This window comes from Phascolarctos cinereus, unplaced genomic scaffold (assembly GCF_003287225.1).
Source record: "Phascolarctos cinereus isolate Bilbo 61053 unplaced genomic scaffold, phaCin_HiC Scaffold_2;HRSCAF=192, whole genome shotgun sequence".
NCBI classification, from domain to species: Eukaryota; Metazoa; Chordata; class Mammalia; order Diprotodontia; family Phascolarctidae; genus Phascolarctos; species Phascolarctos cinereus.
In genome coordinates this window covers 61,430,933-61,454,608 of record NW_027555625.1, presented here as the reverse complement: position 1 = coordinate 61,454,608, position 23,676 = coordinate 61,430,933, and the positions used below count along the sequence as shown (strand labels likewise).

General features: G+C 41.5%; 2 protein-coding genes across 2 annotated transcripts in view; both read right to left on the bottom strand.

Moving 5' to 3' along the window:
• Positions 1-23,676, bottom strand: part of ENKD1 (enkurin domain containing 1) — a 96,517-nt gene that overhangs the window by 17,707 nt on the left and 55,134 nt on the right.
• On the bottom strand, positions 8,613-22,528 carry LOC144455777 (glucose-fructose oxidoreductase domain-containing protein 2-like). The gene is made up of 2 exons (XM_078149421.1): positions 22,448-22,528; positions 8,613-14,501 (listed from the first exon to the last, which is right to left on the bottom strand). Exons 1-2 carry the CDS (start codon positions 22,452-22,454, stop codon positions 13,603-13,605), a joined length of 906 nt encoding a protein of 301 aa, XP_078005547.1. The 5' UTR covers positions 22,455-22,528; the 3' UTR covers positions 8,613-13,602.

The window sequence follows — 23,676 nt, the reverse complement described above, 5'->3', positions numbered from 1 at the left end:
TTGGTTTCCTCATCTGTCAAAAGGAGAAGATAATAATAGTACACACTTTCCAGGGTTGTGAAATCAAATGAGAATGTGGTTTGTCAACCTTAAAGTGCTTTGTAAATATGAGCTATTATTGTTGTTGTAATTGTTCTACCACATTGCTCCTGCTCTTTGGGGGTTAGGCCAGTCAGCAGCGGGAAGCTGGTTGTGTTACCAGGAACTCTTTCTTCTAGACGGTGGTTCCCCCTTCTCCCTTCCTGATGTACTATAGGGTGAATCAGTTTGGCTTCTCCAAGGAGAAGTTGTCAGAGCAATATTCTTTTGTGATTTCATCATGGGGAAATCCTAATATGGAATCTTCCACACTTCATGGAGATTGGATACTCATCTATAATTGAAGAGTGTTGGACTGACAAGTTAATGAATACCTTGCACATGGTCACACAGCTAGTGTGTCAGAGTAAGGTCATGAACCCAGGTCTTCTCAAGTCCAAGGCTGGCCTTCCATGCACTGTATGGTACAGAACAATAAAACTGTATTAATTAGGATTCCTGGTCAACAAGACCTGCTCCTTCACTGAGCTCTGGAGGAGGGAAAGCACCGAACTTGGAATCTGGCCATGGGACTCTTTGATAACTGGAAGGGACCTCAGTGGCCATCTTGCCTAACCCATAAGGAATGCCCTACAACAAACTTCTAGTCTTTGTCTGAAGACCTCCAAAAAGGGGGGCCCTACCACTTCTCCAGGCAGGCAATTTCACTGCTGGACAGCTCCAACTGGTAGGAAGTGTTGCTTTGTTTTTCTGATCCAGTCTAAATCAATCACAAACTTCTCAACAGATAAGTGACCAAATAGCCTCTTAACCACTTCCACCTACTGTATTGTCCTGCTTCTGCCTTCTGGGACCAAACAGAATAAGCCCAGTTCCTCTTCCCTGCATCTTCCATTCTCAAGGTTAAACACCCAATTCCTTCAGTTAATCCTCTGAAGACATGGCTCCATCTTGCTTTCCTTTCTCTGGACACCATCCAGCTTATCAGTGTCCTTTTAAAACCACTAAGTCCAGAACTGCACACAATTCCAAGTAACTTGCCCCATTTAGACTTATGAAGTAGATTTTTCTTTTGCACCTAAGTGTAAGATTTTCATTCCTCCTTATTGAATTTCATCTTAATAGATTTGACCAAATGTTCTGGCCTATCAAGACTCTTTTGGATCCTGACACTGTCTTCCAGTGTTTGTTACCCTCCCAACTTCACATTATCTGAAAATTTGATAAGGCTTTATCCAAATAGGCCTTTATCCATTCAGAAGTTGCTGAACAGCCAGTGACAAGAACACATCCCTGCAGGAGTCCTGCCGTGGTGACAATGAGCCAATAACTGTTCTTTGAATCCAACCAGTTCTGAATTCATCTGATTTTATTATCTGTCTCTTCAGGTCGCTAGATCTAGGGTCCAGTCTCAGCTCCCCCCTTTACTAGCTGTGGAAACTTAAGCAAATTGTCTTACATCTCCGGTCCTCAATCAGTCAGTCAGTTAATAAACATTAAGTACCTATTTTGTGCCGGGACAGTATTTTTGCCAAGAAAACCCCAAATGGTGTCACAAAGAGTCAGACATGATTGGAAAGACTGAACAACAACCAATGTAATAGGCCTCATACTAAGTGCTGGAAATACAAAAAAAGGCAAAAGATAGGCCCTGTCCTCATGGAGCTTACAGTCTAATGGAGACAAAATGCAGGCAATTATGTACAAACAAACTATATACAGGATAAATCAAACAAAACCACTAGCATTAAGGGAAATTGGAAAAGGCTTCCAGTAGAAAGTGGGATTGTAGCTGGGACTTGAAGGGAGTCAGGGAAGCCAGGAAGCAGAGATGAAGAGGGAGAGCATTCCAGGCACGAGGGCAGTCATGACAACGACAGTGGGAGACAGAGCAAAGAGCAACAAGGAGTCCAGTGTCACCGGATCTCAGACTGTGGGGAGGGGTGTAAAGCATGAGAAGACAGGAAAGATGGGAGGCGGGTTATGGAGAGCTCTGAGTGCTGGAGGATTTTATATCTGGTCCCGGACATGACAGAAAAACCCTGGAGCTCATTCAGTAGGAGAGGAAAATAGTCAGAAGCTCATTGTGACAGCTGAGTAGAAAATGGACTAGAGTGGGAGGAGACTTGAGGAAGCAGACCCAGCAGCAGGTGACTGCAGTGTCCAGGTGGGCGTTGATGAAGGCCTGCCCCAGGGTGGGTTCAGTGTCATTGGCGAGAAGGAGGTATACGTGAGAGACGACTGCAGGTAAAATCTACAAGCCTTGACAACATATGAGATATGAGGGTGGGCGGGAAGGAGGAGTTATAGAGGACACCTGGGTAGGATGGTGGTATTTTCCACAGTAATAGAAATGTTTGGAAGACATGAAGGTTTGGGATCTGGGGGGAGGAAGAAAAGGAGTATCCTGATGGTTGGTAGACAACAGCTACCAGAATTTTAATAGTGTCTTGGATATAGATTTGGCGAACCTCAGAGGAAGAGAAGTTACTGAGAGAAAGAAGTAGAGGGAGAGCCTGGAAGTGGCAATGGGGAATGAGGAGAATTCTAACTCCTCCGCCTCAACCAGTGAAGGAGGGTGGTGGTAGAAAGGAATGAGTGCAAGTTCAACTATTGCTGAAAAAGGTGGCCAGTGAGGCTAGCCTCTGTCAGGAAGAAGCCAGGTCTCCGTGGAGGCCAGAAGATGAAAGGAGTATAAAAGGAAAAGATGTGTTTGTTAGCTATGAGGGAGGATGAATCAAAGAGAGCCCCATAGAAGGGTGGGTAGTATTAGAGGGTTAAAGGGAATGGGAAGGAGAGTGGGCAGTAGAAATGGACTGGGGAAGGACTTGTATTTTGAGGGGATGCAGGAGCGGTGGGATGGGGAGGGTATGACCAGGTGGGATTTTTTTTCATTATTGCTGAATCAGTTCAGGTAGGTCATGGACATCCTAGGGATATGGCCTCAGGGTGGGATCCACTCTGGATCTTAGACTTGTTCCATTTGGCCCCCAAAGGCAGAACTACAGCAATAGAATCAGTACAAGTTGTAATGAGGCCCCTTACATTATTTAGTCACTTATCTATTGGGAAATTTGTGATCACTTGTGATTACTTGTGATCAGTTAAGGCTAGATCAGAAGAATAAAGGGAAAAAAAAACCCGTTCCCACTAACTAGAGCTGTCTAGAAGTGAAATGGGCTGCCTAGAAAAGCAGTAGATTCTCCTTTCTTCGAGATCTTTGAGAAGGGGCTAGATGGCTATTTATTGGGCTTGTTATAGGGATTCCTTTCTTGTATGGCTTAATCAAAGAAACAAAACAGAAAAAAAGACCCTCTCCCTGTGTGATTGTTGTTTAGTTACTTTCCAGTCCAATATTTGACCCCATTGTGACCCCATTTGGGGTTTTCTGGGCAAAGATACTGGAGTGGTTTGCCAGTTCCTTCTCCAGCTCATTTGACAAATGAGGAAACTGAAGCAAATAGGGTTAAGTGACTCACCTAGGTTTGCAGAACAAGTAAGTGTCTGAGGCCAGATTTGAACTCAGGAAGATGAGTCTTCCTGACTCTAGGCCCAGGCTCTATCCACTGTGCCACCTGGCTGCCCTTACCTCACCTGTTAAATGGACCAAATAACAACTGTAGTGCCTGAGCCATGAGCGTCACATGCTTAAGTATCGTTTGCTGTCCCCAGGAGAGTCAGAATTCCATTCCAGAGAATTAAAAACAAAAGCAAAACAAAAAACCCTAAAAACCTTATCTAGTATTATACATCACTTCACAAAGGAAGAAACTGAGGTCCAGATAGAACCAGTACTGGGTTCAGTTCGGCGTCCTTTATCTTATATTCTTCTGGAATAAATTCCCTCTGGAGAGGAGAAAGTTGCAGTCTGTTGTAATGGAAAGAACACTTGAATTGCAGCAAGATCTATAATCCAATGTCAGCTCTGCTACTCATTTTCTTAGGAAAGGAAGGCATTCAATCAGATGTTCTGCAAGGTTTCTTTCAGTTCTATGGTCATACTCAGGTAAAGTTATGCCATGGTCTGTCCTCACAGAAGTGAGGAAGTTCAGACTCCTGACATCACTGAGGTCATTGTAGTTTAAAAAAGAAAAACCTTGGCTCGGATTCTTATAATCTAGCCAATAGCTCACTGGTGCCCAGATTCCTTAAGACTCTGGCCAATATGGCGGATCTTTAATAAACCTTGTCTTTGGCTGAAAAAAAAAATCTCCTTTGGGGACCATTTCAGAGGGGAGAAAACCACTTGTTCTCAACTAATCTATATTTGATTGACATGAAAAGTTTTGCCTTAAAAAAAATAAATTCCCCAAAAGATAAATGGCTTAAGTAATACAAAAAGTTTTCAAACGTATTACAAATTATAAATTATCACCTGGAAATATGCTCAAAATTACTAGCAATAATTGTATATTAAAACAACTCCGAGGTTTTACTTCACACTGCCCAAATGGATAAAGACAGGAAAATGTAGGAACAGTTAAAGTTGGAGGGCTGTGGGAAGACAGATATATTGATGCACCATCAGTGCAGATATGAAATGGTTCAGCAATTCTAGATTTCAACTATTTCTGAACTGTGCAGGAAAAATGACCAAACTGCCTGTACCCTCTGACTTAGCAACTGCAAGATTTCACATAAATCCCAAGGAAATTAAAGACAGAAACAATTAAAGACAGGTACAATATATGCCAAAATATTCATAGCAGCTCTCTTTGTAATAGCAAAGAACTGGAAACAAAGTGAGCACCATTATTTGGATAATGAAGAAAAAAGCTATGGTATATGAGTATAATGGAATATTACTGTACAGTAAGAAGTGAGAAATATGTCCTAATATTTGGGAAGACTATAAATTGATGGAGTAAGCCAAACTAAGAGAAAAAATTACACAATGTAATGTAAAAATCACTAAAAGGAAGCTGAATGAGAAATGAAAAAAAAATGGTCTCAGAGAAGATACGTTAAACAGACATTGAAAAGATTGAAACATACCTCCTCTCTCACCACAGAGAGGTGGGGGATTATTAGGATAGAATATTACATACACATCAAACAAGGTTTGTATGGTTTTGCTTAATTGTTGTAAGGGAAAGTTCAATCTAGAGACTGATACTGTGATATCAGTACAAAAGGCATCAATAAAATGCATTTTTCAAGCACGGATCCTCAAGACGTTTGAAAAAAATCCTCCTGCACAATAGTGTAACTGCACCTTTCTCCAGTAGGGGTCACTCTGTGACAAGGTCCAAGACCACGGAAGCTAATCTGATTCCCACTATTCTTTGTGTCTGGAGAGCTAACACCCTGTGGCATTCCTCATGTTTTGGCCAAATTAGGTATTTTCCCCAGAAAATTAAAGCTGAAGGCAAAAAGCACAATCAGTTTTACTTCCTGTATTTCCTGCAGGAGTATTAAAGGCCTCTTCTCCAATGGCAGATAGAGATGCCTTCTCCTACCATGTGGTGTACTCCAAAGAACACTGGATTGGGACAATCAGAACCTAGGCTTCCTTCCCTTGTGGCCACCTGCGAGCCCCTTGGCAAATGACTTCTCTCTCTGAGCTTAACCTCTCTGACTCCTGCTGCTTCTTATTTTGTAAAAGAAGGTGTTCTTAGGGTCATAGGATTTAGGGAAGGAACCCAAAGCTAATTGAGTCCACCCCCTTCATTTTATAGATGAGGAGGAAGCTGGATTTTCCATTGTTAAACACGTCCTAGGAAGCTGAGCAAGGATGAGTTTTAAAGTCCTTTAGGAGAACTAGGTAGAAACAGATGATCTGAATAATGTAGACAGAACATAGATGTGGGTGAAATTGGGTTGAAGGTAAAGAAGCACAGATTAGGTAGAAAAGGCACTAAAAAAAACCCCATTCAATCTATTTGCAAATGTTGAATCTGGGCTTAAGGCAATATTGCAGTGTAAAGAGCATTGGGTTTAAAGGTAGAGGGTTTGAGCTGGAATACCAGCTCTGCCGATTGCTAGTTATGTGACCTTGGTCAAATTGCCCTAGCCTCTCTGACTCAGTTTCTTTATCTGTAAAATGAAGAGTTTGGACCAGACAAGGTTTCGGGTACTACAGTCTCTGCACAAATCAGCAGGCAACCTCCTACTCTGGTTTGGAAAGGATGGATAGCCTCTCAGCTTGAATAAAAGAGTTATTCTCACTTGGTGATTTCATCACCTCCCATGAGTTCAATGATCATCTCTGCAGAATCCCAGTTCTACCTAGCTAGTCCTAACATTCAGTCTCTTATCACCAACTGCCTATTGGGCACCTCAAAATGTCCTTCAGACATCTCAAACAACATGTTCAAAACAGAATTGACTATCTTTCCCTCCAAATCTTCTCTTCCCAACTTTCTTATTACTATCAAGGGCACTACCAATCTTCCAGTCACCCAGGCTCAAAATCTGTGTCGTCATTGTATCCTTACTTGTACATCAGATCTCAGGCCTCAAGTTGTCTGGAAACCCTCTTCTTTCACCCTTTGCAAAACAATCAACAAGCATTTAAATGCTATGTGCCAGGGACTGGCTACTGTGACATATAAAGAATTTGCAGCAAAATCCAGAGAAGGATTTGATAAAATAGAATATCCTAGATCTGATCCACTGCCTGCTTTTCAGGATTCTGTCTCTAAAACACTCAGAGGGAGGGTATTCCCTCTCAAAAAATCTCCCAAGTTAGGAAGCTCTACTATGTGAATTCTTTTCATTATTACTGCTTACTTCTGATTTACACAGTATTGTATCTTGCATTGTAGTTGTTTGCATGAAGTTTCCCCATTAGAATGGGAAGTGCTTGAAGAGAATGGTTTTTGCCTCCCTTTTGTGGCTAAACTTCTTGAGAAGACCAACAGCAGATATGTCTCCACTTCCTTACCCCTCTCTCTCAACTCTTTGCAGTCTGGCTTTGGACCAAAATTGTTTTCTCCAAAATTACCAATAATCTCTTAATTGCCAAATCTAATGGTCTTTTCTCGACTTTCATCCTTTTTGACCCCTCTGCAGCCTTTCATACTGTCAACCATCCTTTCCTCCTTGCTAGTCTCTTCCTACTTCTCTGACCACTCCTCAGTCTACTTTGCTGGAACTTTATCCATGTCATACTCTAATAGTGGGTCCCCAAGGTTCTGCACGAGGCCTTCTTTTCTTCTCTCTATGCCATTTTACTTGGTGATCTCATCCACTCCCATTGTTTCAATGGTCATCTCTATGCAGATGGCTCTCAGATCTACTAGCCCAGCCCTAACCTTTCTCCTGACCTCCAGTCTCACCTCTCCAATTGCCTTTTAGACATCTAGAACTGGATGTCTTATAGACATTTTAAACTCAACATGTCCAAAACTGAACTCATTATCTTTCCTCCCAAATCCTCCCTTTTTAATAACTTTCCTATTACTGTGGCATATACCACTAACCTCTCAGATTCCCAGGCTTGGAACCTGGATGTCTTTCTCAATTTCATATCCAATCGATGGTCAAGTTTTCTTGTTTCCACCTTTGAAAACTCTCTTGTAGGGGCAGCGAGGTGGTCCAGTGGATAAAGCAGCGGCCCTGGAGTCCAGAAGACCGGAGTTCAAATCCGACCTCCAACCAAACACTTGACGCTTACTAGCTGTGTGAGCCTGGGCAAGTCACTTAACCCCAATTGCCTAAAAAAAAGCCAAAACAAAACAAACAAAAAAAAAGAGAAAACTCTCTTCTGTATAACCCCTTCTCTCTTCTGATGCTCCCACCACCAAGTACAAGCCCTCATCACCTCAATCAGGACTATTTCAATAGCTTTCTGGTTCATCTCCCTGCCTCCTTTCTCCTCACTCCAGTCCATCCTTCATTCCTTTCAGCTGTGAAACTAATCTTCCTAAACCATGGGTCTGACCATATCACCCCTCCATTTAATCAACTCCATGGACTTCCTACTCCAGGATCAAATATAAAGCCCACTGTTTGGCTTTTGCAGCCCTTCCTGATCCTTACCCCCAGTCTCCAGTCTTCTTATCCCTTACTCCCCCTCCACAGAGCCTGTGATCCAGTGACACCACCCTCCCTTCTGCTGCTCGCACATGACATTCTTCTTCATAATCCAAATGTTTTCGGTGGCTCTCTCTCTTGCCTGGAACACTCTTCACCATTTCTCTCCCTTCTGGGCTCCCTGGCTTCCTTCCTTCAGGTCTCAGCTAAAGCCCTGCCTTCTACAAGAAGTCTTTCTCAGTCCTCCTTTAATCTTGGTGCCTTCTCTCTGAGACTATCCCCCAATTTGCCCTGTGTATTATCTTGTTCATACCTAATTGTTGTCTCTCTCATTAGACGGCTCCTGGAGAGTAGGGATGTTTGCTTTTTGCCTTTCTTTGTGTCCCCAGAACTTAGCCCATTGCTTGGCTGTGACTTGGCACAGGTAGACACTTGATAAATGCTAGCTGCCCATTTGTGTCTTCAGAATTAAACATTGTGCTTAGCACATTATAAACACATAATAAATGCTTGCTAACTGATTGACCTGTGCATTTATTAAAACCTTTTAGGGAAACAATTCAGAGTGTCAATGACGAGGAATAGAATACCTTAGATTAGTGAGCCAATAAACATTTATTAAGCACCTACCAAGTGCCAGGCACTAGTCCAATCACAGGGGATATACAGAAAGGTCAAAGAGTCTCTGCTTTCAAGCAGCTCAGTCATCCGCTTCCCTGCCTTGGGCCCAGCTACAAAGTTCTCCTAATGTAGCCAGACCTTGGTATAGCACACAGTACTTCAGATTCAAGGTTACCAAGATGCAAAAGGTCAAATCCTAAATAATGACAGTGGATTCCATCCCTAACATGGATAAGCCAAAGGTTCATACCCCCCTATCCAAGCAGTTACCAACTCTTATCTCCACATCTTCTCCTCTTCATTCACCCGAACACGTCTTTCTTTCTTTTTGGAGGCAATCAGGGTTAAGCGGCTCGCCCAGTGTCACATAGCTAGTAAGCGTCTGAGGCTGGATTTGTACTCAGGACCTCCTGACTCCAAAGCCGGTGCTCTATCCACTTCCACTTAGCTGCCCCCTCCTCCCAACACTTTTCAAATACTATCCAAATGAGTCTCCCTGCTTCCAGTCTCTCTCTCCAACCTATTTTCCCTATAGCTGCCAAAATAACTTTTTTTTTGGTGAGGCAATCAGGGTTAAGTGACTTGCCCAGGATCACACAGTTAGTAAGTGTCAAGTGTCTGAGGCCGGATTTGAACTCAGGTACCCCTGACTCCAAGGCCAGAGCTCTATCCACTGCACCACCCAGCTGCCCTCAAAATAACCTTCTTTAAGGCTGTGTGATCATGTTAGTCATTCCTCTGTTCAAAAACTTTTGAGCAGCTCAGTTACCACTGGGATTGGGCTTTAGGGGAAGACGGTCTCCTTGGAGAGTTTAAAAGCAGAGCAATTCAACAGAGGAGTTGGAGGAGAGGTTCTCTCTCTTGAGGATGAGCTACACCTTTTCCCTTATAAGGCACCTCCAGGTATGGGAGGGAAGGGAATTTCTCTTTCTCCCTTCTATGATATCTTGCTGAAATAGCATAAGACCAAAGGAAGAATAGTTGTTGAGTACAGTCTGGAATCAAAGGTTCCCAAATTTATTTGGCCTATTTCCCCCTTTAAAAAAATTTACTCAGCACACCCCCTCCCTGGAAAAATACTTTCTTTAACCCTTCAAGTTTTGGGTTTTTTTGGAGTCATTTCAAAAAAATATTATATATATTTTAAATGACACATCTTAAATTTAATAATTTATTGTGAATTTGTGGTTTTTTCCTGCATTGAAATTTTGATGATGCAATATTGTGTCATGCAGCCATAAAGTATTATATTGTAAACGAGTCATCACATGAACATATTCCTGCCAACGCATGCTGGACTTCCCAACAATACACAGCATGCTCACCTGCCAATACTTGCTGGTTAAGACCTGTCAGTGGACTTGACCACTGATGGGCTATAACTTGCATTTTGTGTGTTTATTTGGGAAATAATGTAATCATTATGCCTTTAACTCTGTCACACAACAGATGAAACATGTATGAATGGTTTTTCAAAATTCTCTTTTCTTCTTTCCTTACACTTCCACTGCCCCCTTATTTCTATTCAATGCCCCCCAACTGATCCAAGGCTACTACTGCCCCCCCCGGGGGTGGTACTGCCCATTTTGGGAACCTTTGGTGGTGCCTGGAACTGGCAGGCTCCAGAGCCGTTTGTTGCTAAACCTAAAATGTGGTTCCAGTTCTTTCCAAAAATGCATAACGGTACCCAAGGCTTGGATGTCAGCTAAGCCTGATAAATGTAGAGGCCACATCCAAACAGTGGAGTCATGTTTCAGCCCAGGAGCAGGCCCAGAGGTCCTCAGGGCCATTCCCAAGAAGAATAGCCCAAGAACATTACAAGAATGTCATTAGGAACACCCTTGGTACCATGAGTGACCACTGGCTTGGCCATTATATTTCCTATGTGTGTGCCCATCTACTTGACAACTCTATGTGCTCACTCTTCCTACTGACACTGCCTATTTGTGGGAGCTTGCACCCTAGGTATATGACTAGGTGAAGATATTTCTCGTTCTTACATGCCATTTCAGTAAATTACTTAACTTTGAATTATGTCCTCTGCCTGATTAGAGTAAGGTCTACACACCAGGGAGGGTCAGTAAGCTATAATTTGAGGAGTAAGGACCACTGAGTACCTGGAATCTGGGGTCCCTTGAGGGAGAAAGGAGGTGCTCCCCATATCTGTTTAATTTTAATATATAATAGTCCTCTTCAACACCATGCCTCAAGCCAAACTAGATTATGAATTGCTCCCTCATCTTCTCCCTCTGTCCTTGGCTTGTATGTGACCCCCTTCTTATCTCGGCCTCTCAGGCCCAGCTCAGATGCAGATGTTGTTAATATTCCCTCCCCAATATTCTATCTTCCCAGTAGAATAGAAGCCCCTGAGAGCAGGAATTGTCCTGTTTCTGACTTTGTGTCCCCAGACTTTAGAGATTATCTGGGCTACTCCCAAGGCTGAGGAAAGTTAATTCATTTTCTTTCCCGAGGTCCCACAGTAAGTAGCAGATCCAGGACACTTTCTACTTTACCAGACTGACCCCCTCGTGTCTGAGCATGTCTACATGCACTCCCAAATCACAGACATGTCTTTTGGAGATTTGTCATTGTCCCTCTTTATGCCTCTTTTCCTGCTCCATTACTGGGATGATCCTTGTATTTCCAGGAGAATAAAAACTCATTTTTGTAGCCCTATGGCTGGCACTTAGGACAATGTCTTGCACACGACTGAGAAGGAAAGGCTACAGAAGGGGTCCTTTCCAAACCCCCTATAGTTGTGTTTGAGGCTTGTCACCATTGAGACAGCTGGCCCCCGGCCCAAGACCAGATTTACAAACGCCCAGAGTCCCAGTTCATCTGTTGGCCCAGGCAAAGGAGACAATAAATCAAGGAGAGGAGAGACACCAGTGATGGAAATAAAAATTTCCATTCCTCAGGCTGTGACTCTAACATCAGGCACACTGAGGAAGGTTCTCCAGAAGCCCCACCAAGCAGCATCTCCCCGCACACAGGACAGATGTAATACTGCCGACCAGCTCTCTGTGATTGTATCTTATCTCTTCGATTAGACTATGAACTCCATGAAGGTAGAGCTTACTTAAGGACTGTATCTCTACCAGCCCCTAGCTTAGTGCTCAGCATGCCACAGATTCTTAATAATGCTACTGAATAAAAGAATAAACAAAGGAAGGAAGGAATGAAGGATAAGATGATAATACTGGACTGCAAGCTCTGTGATATCTCTAGAGTATAACAAATGTGATGAAGCTTTCATTGAATCTTCGTTTCCTTTTGGGGAGGGGGAGAAGAGAGCGCCAATGAACGGAAAGTGGTTGAGGGCTCAAGTCTTATCCTCTTTAGATAGCTTTTCTGGGGATCTGGTTGAGGACAAGTGAGATCATTAGAATCAAGGCCACCTAATTTTAAAGCTGAAAGGGACCTTAGCTATCAGGGCTGGGGGCCTCTTGGTTAAGAAAGAGAAGCTTCACACAAATAAGCAGGGTGATGCCTTTTGTTTTTCCCAAAAGATTCATTTCATGGAACCATGAAATTGATGCTTTATGTGAACACAATGGAAGGCTGAAAAGAACAGATTCTAGAGCATCCTTATGTATACACAAAACACATTTAATAAGAATGTAGTTACCTCCTGATTTAGTCCCTGCAGTGTGTTTTCCACCCAAACCTGGGAGGCCTGACTGCCCACCCCCTAGCCCCCAGATGCTTCTCTTCTGCTGGTGCCCCTTCTTTATCCTAGGGGCTGCATGCGCATTTCTGTGGCAGTCATCACTTTTCCTCTGTCTCCTCAGCTCTGAGTTTCCTGAGAAGCCTTGTATCGCCTAGTCTTCCTGAAACTACACATGACCTCAGGAAGCCATAAGCACCATCTACATTTCTGTATGTTTTGTGTTGTTTTTTCCCTGAGAGAGAAGCCAGCCCTTCAGGAAACACCAAAGATAGGACCTATGGTGGGGAGGGGCTGGCAGAGGGCAGGATGGAAGCTAGAAGGTCAGAGGCAGAGAAAGGGGCCCAGATGTATGGGTCAGTTGTCCAAATGATGAGTTTGTCCAAAAATCAGTTAGCTCTATGCCTGTTTCATGGAAATCACTGCAGAGCCCACAAGTAAATGAAAACTTCAGTCTCCTTAAACAAGTCTTTGTAATTTCCATAAAATTTCTTCCCTCTCCTACCCCACAAACAATTCGGAATATCAGATCTTCTGATTAATTTATTTTAGATTTTTTCCAGGTGTTTTAATCCTCGCTTTCTTCTCTTTGTTTTTATGGTTGAAATACTCACCTAACATTTGCTTTAGAGTTTAGTTACCTCCAAGAGGGAGTTCCCTAAACAGGGACTTTCCCCTTCTCTTCCAGCATTAGACTCTGGGTAGTGTGTGGGAAGGTGGTCCCATGTTCCCCATCTTATCTTTCAGTTAGAAGGCCTGAGCCTATAAATCAACAGAGAGAAGAGTCCTTTCTCTGCACCCTGCCCCTCTGTGAACAAAGTAAGGGAGGTCAGGGAAGAGAGCCAGAGATAAGCCCCGTGGCCCTGACGGAGGTACCCTTGCCCAGGAAGGGGAAGAGGAGAGAGACCAGGTCTCGATCCCTAAAGTAATTTCCCAGGAGGCCGGGGTAGCAGATCTGGCTCCGCAGTGTATGCTTTCCCATCCTATTACAAGGAGTGAACAAGCAGGCCTGATTTCTTCTCACACCCATGACGTCACGGGTGACAGCTCTGTCCTTTTCTGCAAGTGCAAAGGGAAATTCAAGTTTTGCTAACAATCTGATCCAACAACAATGAAAGCTCTAAACCTCCAAATGAGTCTGAGGAGAAGTCACTCTGCCTTTTCCCCATGGTTACCTCAGGTTTTTGCCCAGGCATATGAGAACCTGACTTATTAAATACAAACTCATGTGTCTTGCACAAAGAAGGCTGGGGTCCAGCCTTACCCTACACCATCATCCCAAATGGCCAGCAGCCAGCTCATACATTATTTCTTTGTAGTGCCTCACAGAGGTTCTGATTGGCATCTGGCTCCTTAGTCATGACTTCCACAGTCTCCCACTCCCCAGACCTGCTGGATTTCTTTATGGCATCAACCACACTCTGCATGTAAAGCCCGTCCTCAAACGAGGCTGCCATGGAGACTGGCTTATAATCCCAGGTGCGATGGTCATCTTGTTCCTGAAATGACTGGCGTAGAGCCTGCACCATGTATGCCATGCCTTTCAGGTACAGTAAGGGAATGTCTTTAAATCCCTTTTCTAGAAGCCCTGCGTTGATCATCAAAGAGTCTGTGAGCAACTGTTCCTCCTGGAGCGAGGTGCTCTTCTGTCCGTAGAGGTCAGGTCCTCGGGCTATGAGGCGACCAGCAGATCCCACAATCATGACTTCGTGCACAAAGGAGCCTGGCATGTTGAAGTTGAGAGTTACTGTGCTACAAACACCCCCACTCATAAGCATCTGGAAAAAGCAGAAGTCATCACTGGTGACATGCCGGATCCCACTGATCTCGGCATTCTGTTTCACAAATGTCTTCAGAAAACCATGGACTTTCTCAGCCTTCCTCCCAGTTAGGTGGGTTAAGAGGTCAACAATATAGGTGCCCACTGTGTGCAGACCACCGCCCCCCATGTGCTCATCACAGATCCAGTTGTACTTCTGGCTAAGCAGGCTGCCCCAGTATACACGCACATCACAGATCATCACATTGCCAATGTAATGCTCTTCAATCAGCTGCTTCATCTGAATAAAGGCAGGCAGGAATCGAAGGACATTCCCCACAAGACTCATGAGTTTGGGGTAGTAGCGTGCCGCTGTCACCATCCTGAAGGCATCCACAGAGGTTGCTGCTTTTTCACAGATCACATTCTTTCCAATACCTGAGGACAAGACAGAACAGGAAACCTGAATAGATAATTTGGGAACTGCCAGGAAAACCGTTCTGATTTCCTATATGACACAATGATTCTGCTCACTTCCCAGCTTTTTCTGAAGTCCTCCTGCTCATTATTTCTTATAGCACACCAGTATTCCATCACAATCATATACTTCAACTTGTTCAGCCATTCCCTAATTGATGGGCATCCTCTCAATTTCCAATTCTTTGCCACCACAGAAAGAGCTGCTATAAATATTGTCCGTGTAGGTCCTTTTCCCTTTTCTTTGAGCCCTAGTAGTGGTATTGCTGGGTCAAAGGGCATGCAGAGTTTTATAGCCCTTTGGGAATAGTTCCAAATTGTTCTCCAGAATCCCACCAACAAGGCATTAGTGACCCTATTTTTCCACATCCCTTCCAGCATGGATCATTTCCCTTTTCTGTCACATAAGCCAATCTGATAGGTATCAGATGATACCTCAGAGTTGTTTCAATTGCATTTGTCTATTCAGTAGTGCAGCTATTGAGGGCAGCTATGTGGTGGAGTGAATATAGTGCCAGGCCAGGAGTCAGGAAGTTTCATCTTCCTGAGTTTAAATCTGGCCTCAGACATTTACTAGCTGTGCGACCCCAGGCAAATCAGTTAACCCTGTTTGCCCCAGTTTCCTCATCTGTAAAATGAGCTGGAGAAGGAAATGGCAAAACACTCTAGTATCTATTCCAAGAGAACCCCAAATGGGGTCAGAGTTGGACATGACTGCAAATGACTGAACAGAAAAAACAGTAACCAATAGTGATTGGAGTACTTTTTCATGTTATTATTGATGGCTTTGATTTCTTCCCAAAACTGCCTGTTTATATCATTTAACCATTTATCAATTGGGGAATGGATCATATTTTTATAAAATTCTCTATATAGTTAAGAAATTAGGCCTTTATTAGATAAACTTTCTGTAAATCCCATCCCACCACCCTCCCACCCCCACCCTGATTTCCTGCTTTCCTTTTAATTTTGGCCTTGGTTTTGTTTGTGCAAAAACTTTTTAATTTGGTATAATCAAAATTAGCCATTTTACTTCCTATGATCCTCTCTATCTCCTGTCTGGTCATAAACTCTTCCCTTATCCATAGATCTGACTTAGATAGATCTAAAATTTCCATGCTCCCCTAAATTGCTTATGATATTACCTTTCATTCTAAATCACCTTGCCATTTTGACCTTATCTTGGTATAGACAGTTTTGTTAAATGGTGTGTTCTTATCCTCAAAGCTTGGATCTTTGGGTTTACCAAATACTAGATTACTACAGTCCTTTACTATGGTGTATTGTATACCTAATCTATTTCACTGATCCACCACTCTACTCTTAGTCAATGCCAGACTGTTTTGATGATTACCACTTCGCAATATAGTTTGAAATCTGGTCCTGCTAGGCTGCCTTCCTTCATGTTCTTTTTCTCACAGATTCCCTTGTTATTCTTACACTTTTGTTCTTCTAGATGAATTTTGTTATTATTTTTTCTGTTGTTGTTGAGTAGTTCAATCGTGTCTAACCTTTCATGACCCAGGGACCATAGCATGTCAGTGGAGTTTTCTTGGCAAAGATACTGAGTGGTTTGCCATTTCCTTCTCCAGCGGATTAAGGCAAATGGAGGTTAAGTGACTTGCCCAGCTAGTAAGCATCTCAGGCTGAATTTGAACTCAAGTTTCCCTGACGCAAGGCCCAGTGTTCTATTCCACTAAGCCATCTAGCTGCCTCTATTATATTTTCTAGCTCTATAAAATAATTCTTTGGCAGTTTGACTGGTATGATGCTGAGTAAGTAAATTAGTTTAGATAGAACTGTAATTTTTATTACATTGGATCAACCTACCCTTAAACAATGAATATTTCTCTAGTTGTTTAGATCCGTCTTTATGTGAAAAGCGTTTTGTAATTGCGTTCATATAGTCCCTGGGTTTGTCTTGACAGTTATTTTAAATGGAATTTCTCTTTCTATCTCTTCCTGCTGGGTTTTGTTGGTAATATACAGAAATGCTGATGATTTATGTGGGTTTATCTTATATCTTGCAACTTTGCTAAAGTTGTTAATTGTTCTTTAACTATATGTCATTTTATCTGCAAAGAGTGATAGTTTTGTTTTGTCATGGCCTATCTTTATTTTTTCCTCTTCTCTTATTTCTATAGCTAGCACGTCTAGTATAATATTGAATAGTAGTGGTAATAACGGACATCCTTGCTTCACTCCTGATCTTTCCCCAAAAAAACCCCATTTATTTATTTATTTCAAGGTAACTGGGTTAAGTGACTTGCCCAGGTTCACACAGCTAACAAATGTCAAGTGTCTGGTCTGAGACCAGATTTGAACTGAGGTCCTCCTAACTCCAGGGCTGGTATTCTACCTAGCTGCCCCCTACCTAATCCCTATTACAATTAATACTTGCTCATGGTTTTAGAAAGATATTACTTACTTAAGAAAGGCTTAATTTATACATTCTAGTGTTTTTAGTAGGAATGGGTGTTGTATTTTGTCAAAAGCTTTTTCTGCATCTATTGAAATAATTATATGATTTTTGTTGTTTTTGTTACTGATATGGTCATATGGGTATGTTTATGTTATTGATATGTTATGCTTATAGTTTTCCTAATATTGAACCAGGCCTTCACTCCTAGCATACATCCCACACCTGGTCATAGTGTATTGATCTTTGTCACATATTGCTATAATCTCCTTGCTAGTATTTTATTTAAAATTTTTGAGAAATTGGCCTACAGTTTTCTCTCTCTGTTTTTGCTCTCTCTGATTTAGATATCAAAACCATATTTGTGTTATAAAAGGAATTTGGTAGGACTCCTTGTTTACCTATTTTTTCAAATAGTTTATATAGTATTGGGATTGATTGTTCCTTAAATGTTTGGTGGAATTACTTGTAAATCCATCTGGTCCTAGGGATTTTTTCTTAGGGAGCTCATGTATGGCTTGTTCAATTTTCTTTTTCCCCTAAGATAGGATTATTTAAGTATTTTATTTCCTCATGCTAATCTGGGCAATTTATATTTTTATAAATATTCATCCAATTTCATTTAGATTATCAGTCTTATTGGCAATATGATTTGGCAAAATAACTCATAGTTATTGCTTTAATTTCATCTTCATTGGTGGTACATTCACGGTTTTCATTTTTGACACTGGCAATTTGGTTTTCTTCTTTTTTAAAAATCAAATTAACCAATGGTTTATTTATTTTATTGATTTCTCCCCCACAAAACTAGCTCCAAGCTTTAGTAGTTCAATGGTTTTTTGATTACTAATGATCTCTTAACTGTCATTTATATACAACTGACTTTTCTTAGTCTCTTCTTGACATCTCTGAAACTTTTGACACTGTTGAACATCTCCTCCTCCAACAGCCTTTGTGTCACCTATAAGCCTATGAGGCTGCTCCTTTTCAATCTCCTTTTCTGGTTCATTATCCATGTCTCACTCCCTACACAGAGGTGTTCCTCAAGGCTCTGTGCTTGGTCTTTTTTTTTTTTCTATATACACTTTCTCCTCGCTGGGTGGTGTCAGCTCCCATAGATTTAAATACCACCTTTATGCAGGTAACTCTATGTATTTATCTTGCTCGTATCTTTCTGCTGAACTCCAGCCCGGCATTGCCAACTGCTTGCTCAGCATTACCTCCTGTATATGCCACTGGCACCTAAAACTCAGCATGTTCAAAATATAACTCATAGTCATCCCCTTCCCTCAAGGGTGCCCTTCCTTCAAAGTTCTCTATTTCTGTTGAAAGCAAAAACTTTCTTCTAATCACTCAAATTTTCAGTCCTTGAGTTTTCTTTCTCTCTCATCCCTTATACTCAATCAAGCACCAAATCTTGTCAATTCTCCCTCTGCAACATCTCTTACAGGAATTCATTCCCTTCTTTGTACTCATAATTACCACAAGAGCTCTGGTCCTCTGGTCTCTCAAATGTGTTACTAATCTAATAGCCTTCACATTGGTCTCCCTGCTTTTACTCTCTTCCATTTCTAATCCATCACCCACAGAGATACCAAAACAATCTTCCTAACCACAGGTCTGACCATGTCACCCCTCTGCCTAAAACCCTTCCATGACTCTCTATTACCTCTGTGATGAAATATAAACTCCTCAAACTGGTATTTAAGGACCTCCATAATCTGATTACAACCTACCTTTTCAGACTTGCTTCACATTACTCACAGAATTATGGAATTTAAGAATTGGAAAAGACCTCGGCAGTCAACTAATCCAACTTTTACCTGTAGAAAGACTCTCCTTCACACACTCTACCTTCCAGCCAAAGTGTACTATTAACTGTTTTCTAAATCTTGACAGACCATCTCCTGTTTCCCTCCATTTGCACAAGCCTTGTCCCCTCACTGTAATTCACTCCCTCATTTCTGCCTCTAAAAGAATCTCTCCATTGTTTCCTCCTCAATGAAATTTTCCTTCCATCTTTCCAACTGTTAATGCCCCCTCACTCTTCTAATTACTTTGTACTTAATTATCTATGTATATGTTGTAAAAACCCAGTACAATATAAGCTCCTTAAGAATAAGGATTGTTTTGTTTTTCTATTTATAACCCTAGTGCACCTGGTAGCCATTTAAATAAATGTCTGCTGAATTAAACTAGAATGATCAAGGGTAAATAGAATGGTCCAAACTTTAGTATGAAAGAAACCTAGAAAAAGGAAGGAAACAAGCATTTTTAAGTGCCTACTATGTGCCATGCACTACACAAATATAAATATATGAACACACACATGTACATGTATATATGTATCCCAGAGGATATATGATAAAAGTCTAAAATTTGTTAAAGGATATTATAAACATGACACAAATTTGTTTACCAAATCCCCAAGACTAAAACTGGGGGTACCTAAGGTTCATGGGAATTTAAAGCTCCATATTAAATGGTTATCATGTATCAGGGGATCAATCACTTACTTTGGGAATAAAAAAAGGCAAAAAGAGTCCTTCCTGAAAGTAGCTTACACTGTAATGGGGGAGACAGCATGTTTATAATCAGGAATGAAATATATAGAGTATGTGAATATTTTCCATTATGCCATGTTGCCACCTACCTCCTAAAACTCATTCTAGAAAAATATTACTTTACACAGCTGATACTAAACTTGTGAAGCAACATGGCCTATTGGATATTACAACCTGCAAGTAAAAGTATGCCTAAAATTCGAATCTCTTAGATCCATAATGGGTCCATTAAAAGGAGCTACGAATGTCAGTGGCTTGTCTTTAATTTTATGGTTGCTTTCAAAGGGGAGAAGGGTAAAAGAAACAAGGTGGGACAGACAAAGGCCTAAGCCTGCCCTCTGCCTATTTACATTTCAGTATATTCTGTGCCTCCACTTTAAGTTACCAAAGCCCGGGGCTGCTTAAGCCCTGTAAAAATTCCATAACTTTCCCAGCTGTTTCCTAGTTGAATCATAGCTCCTCAAACCCCAGATGAAAACTCACAAGGATTACCAAGTGATCTGAGGAGTTCGTAATCGGGTCTCTAAAAACATGCTATTCTCCTTTCCATCTTCATTTTTAAAAGCCTCCAGACACGGTGAGCTTCTTGGTCTTCCATCCCCCTTGACTATTTGGCGGATCTTTTCCCATTTCAGAATTGGGCTTTCTCAAATCAGATCAATTAACAAATATTTATTAAGTACCCACCTATTACGTGTCAGCTACTGTGCTACTTACTGGGCCATAAGAACAAAGAATGAAACAATCTCTATTCCAAATGAACTTGCATTCTAATAGGGGAAACAAGTACTTATAAAATATTTGCAGCACAAATATAAAGTTCATGAGATGGTCCGATAAGCTATATCACAGCATTCCAGAGTTGGAATGGGACAGCAATGACTATCTAGTAAAACTTGTACCCAAACAACACACTTCATAAGGAGCCATTCAACTTTCGCCTGGTGGCCTCTGGTCTATTGAAACAGCCCATTCCACTTTTGGAGAGTTCTAAATGTAAATAATCTGCCCCTCAACACATCAAGCCTAAAATATACCTCACTAAAACTTCCAGCCATTTCTCCTACTTCTAGCTCTGGGGTTCAAGAAGCACAAATCTAATCCCTCATCCACAGCACTGTCTTCAAATGCTTGAAGAAAGTTAGATTTCCCACTTCTCTTTTTTGGGCTAACCATCTCTGGTTCATTCAACTATTTCTCACACGGGATGACCTGTAGGTCCCCCCTCCCCACCCTGGCTGTCCAATTGTCTAGCCAATCTTCAGCTTATCGATATTTCTCCTAAAATGTAGAATAGGGTATGTGGTCAAACTATTGCCTCCTTATTCTTCTCTTAAACACATTTTTCTCTTAAAATAGCCTGACACTGGACTTTTTAAGCTGTCATATTATGATAGCTGCAGTAATGACATAAGACCTTACTAAATCACCAACCTGCAATATAACTCCCACTCTAGCACTTGGGTAGGACTCTTCTGGATGGGATTGGCAGCATTCATGAAAGGAAAAGATACTAAAGAGAACGGGGTTGGTGGAAGCAGCAGAGAGGCAAAATTCAATTCAACATTAAGTAAACCCTTCCTGAGCCCTGTATAAAAGTGAAATGGGCTATCTTGGCAGGCAGTGAGTTTCCCATCACTGGAGCTCTTCAAGCAGATGCTGAATGGTCGACCACTTGTTAGGGATGGTCTCATGGTATATTTCTGTTCAGGTACAAGTTGGATTGTCCTCCAAAGATCTCTTCCAACTTAGATTCTATGGGCTATTTTCAGTACGTGGACTTTCCATTTCTTGCAAAGTGAGCAAGGAAAATATTAAGGTAGCGGAGCAGAATTGCATAGTAGATATAACATTGACTTGGAGTCAGGAAGACCTGGGTTCAATTACTGTGACACAGTGTGACTACAGGCAAATCACTTAATGTCTCTAAGCCTCAATTTCCTTATCTTTAGAATGGAAAGATCAATACTTGCAATACCTACCTTTTGGGGACCTTGTGATGAAAGATTTTTGCAAATCATAAAGCATTCTGAAAATGTAAGCTGTTATAATTACTCTGCTGACTATAAGGAGGAATTCCCTGCAGGTGCCTAAGTGCACTATTAGAAGCCTCCAAAGCAGGGGAACTGGACAGATGCTCCAAGCAGGAATTCTTCTCCTCCTTCTCTCCAAGCTGATAGCCGCCGTAACCTCCATCACTACCACCACCACCACCACCATCATCATCATCATCATTAAAAACATTTTTGGAATTCTTCTTTGGGAAGTTCTTCAGAACCCAGGGCATATTCTTTTGAATATTCTCAGCAGTGGCAAATCTTAACTGCTTGAGGATGGATTTAGTTTTCTGAACAATCAGTCCATTTCAGAGCTGAGTCTGATGAGGAAAGCGAGTAACTGAGCTGAATGATGTCTACAGCCCTTTGAGGTGACTGTTTTGAAGTAGGACACTATTTCTGATGCGTCCATCCTGCTATGTTTGCTAAGGGGGGGAAGGGAAAGTAGTTCCTAGAATATTATATTAATGGAGGTCAAAGTGAAAGCTTTCCAACTCTGTATCTCAAAAGGGAGAAGGGCAATGGCCTAAAAGCTAACCTCCCAGATGAATGTCAAGGAGGTTCTAAGTGGAAATGCTTCAGATTAAATTTAAAGATGGAGGTGTTAAGTCAGTCAACAAGCATTTATTAAACTCTTACTATGTACCAGGCACTGGAGGTACTATGCTAAGAGCTTGGTGGAGAGAAGGAAGGCCCCCTCTGGGACTGAGGAACAGTTCAGATCTCCATGGTCAGGCAAGCTGTATTCAGGCTCAGTCTTCTGGGGGAAAAGCAACCAGGCACCCACTGATTTCAAACCAAACAAATAAAAATGAACTGCCTGTTAGTAAAGACATAAACACGCACAAAATAAAGGTCTTAACCCACTTATCATTCAGCTGCATGCAGCAAGCAGGAAGGCCACAAATCCTCCAAAGGAAAGGGCTGCAACTGGCAGATGAAGATTCTGACAAGAGAACAGTAACAGGAAAAGGTTTTCAAGATCCTGTCCTAAGGAAAGGCAGCCTCAAAATGAATAACTGTTGGTGTGTGTGGGTATGTGTCGGGTGGGAATATGACTAAGCTGATGTTAATTCAATTTTATGTGGGAGGAGTCCATTTCAGCTTTGAGATTTTCAGATTTGTGTGAAAGTAAAATTTTTCTTAGAATATTTTCATATTCTCTGTAGTTCCAAATTTTGGCGTTTTTTTGAGTGTTTTTCTACTAGGGTTTGCTACTTTTAAACCAAACTGTACGTTTTGGTGATCATCCCTTTGCATCATTAGCATCTGAATCTCTAAGGTGCAGACCTTTAGAACTAGAAGGTAACAGCTATCATCTGATCACTCAGAATCCCAGAATCCCATGTCTGGAAAGCACTTTGAAAGTTACCTAGTGTAACCTACCCTATGACATCTAGGACAAATGGTGGTTCAACTTCCTAAGAGCTGCAGTGATGGGGATCCCATGACTTTTTGAGGGATCCCTTCCTACTCTTAGCTCCAACTGTGAAGAATTTTTTTCTTATACCAAGTCTAAATCTGCTTTTTTGTTCTGTTCTCTGGACCAAGCAGAACAAATCTGATTCCTCCTCCATAAGACCAGCCTTCAGATACTTGAAGATAGCAGACACGTGTTCTCTTTTCCAGGTTAAACATTCCCAGTCCTTCAACTAATCCTCAGATCTAACATAATCATTTAAAATTTTATTGATGCTTTTTGGTTTACATCACCCTTCTTTCTTTTTTAAAAATTTTTAACATTTTTATTTAAAGTTTTGAGTTCCAAATTCTATTCCTCTCTCCCTCCCTCCTCTCTCCTTCCTTTCTTCAGACAGTAATTACTCAGATATAGGCCATACATGTCTAATTATGTAAAACATTTCCATGTTAGTAATTTTGTACAAGAAGACTTGAACAAAAAAAAAAGTGAAAAATATGCTTCAGTCTGTATTCAATCAATATTAGTTCTTTCTCTGGAGGCAGACAGTATGCTTCATCATTAGGCCTTTGGGATTGTCTTGGATCATTGTATTGCTGAGAATAGCTAAGTCATTCACAGCTCTTCACTGAACAATATTGCTGTTACTGGGTATAATGTTCCTGGTTCTATTTAC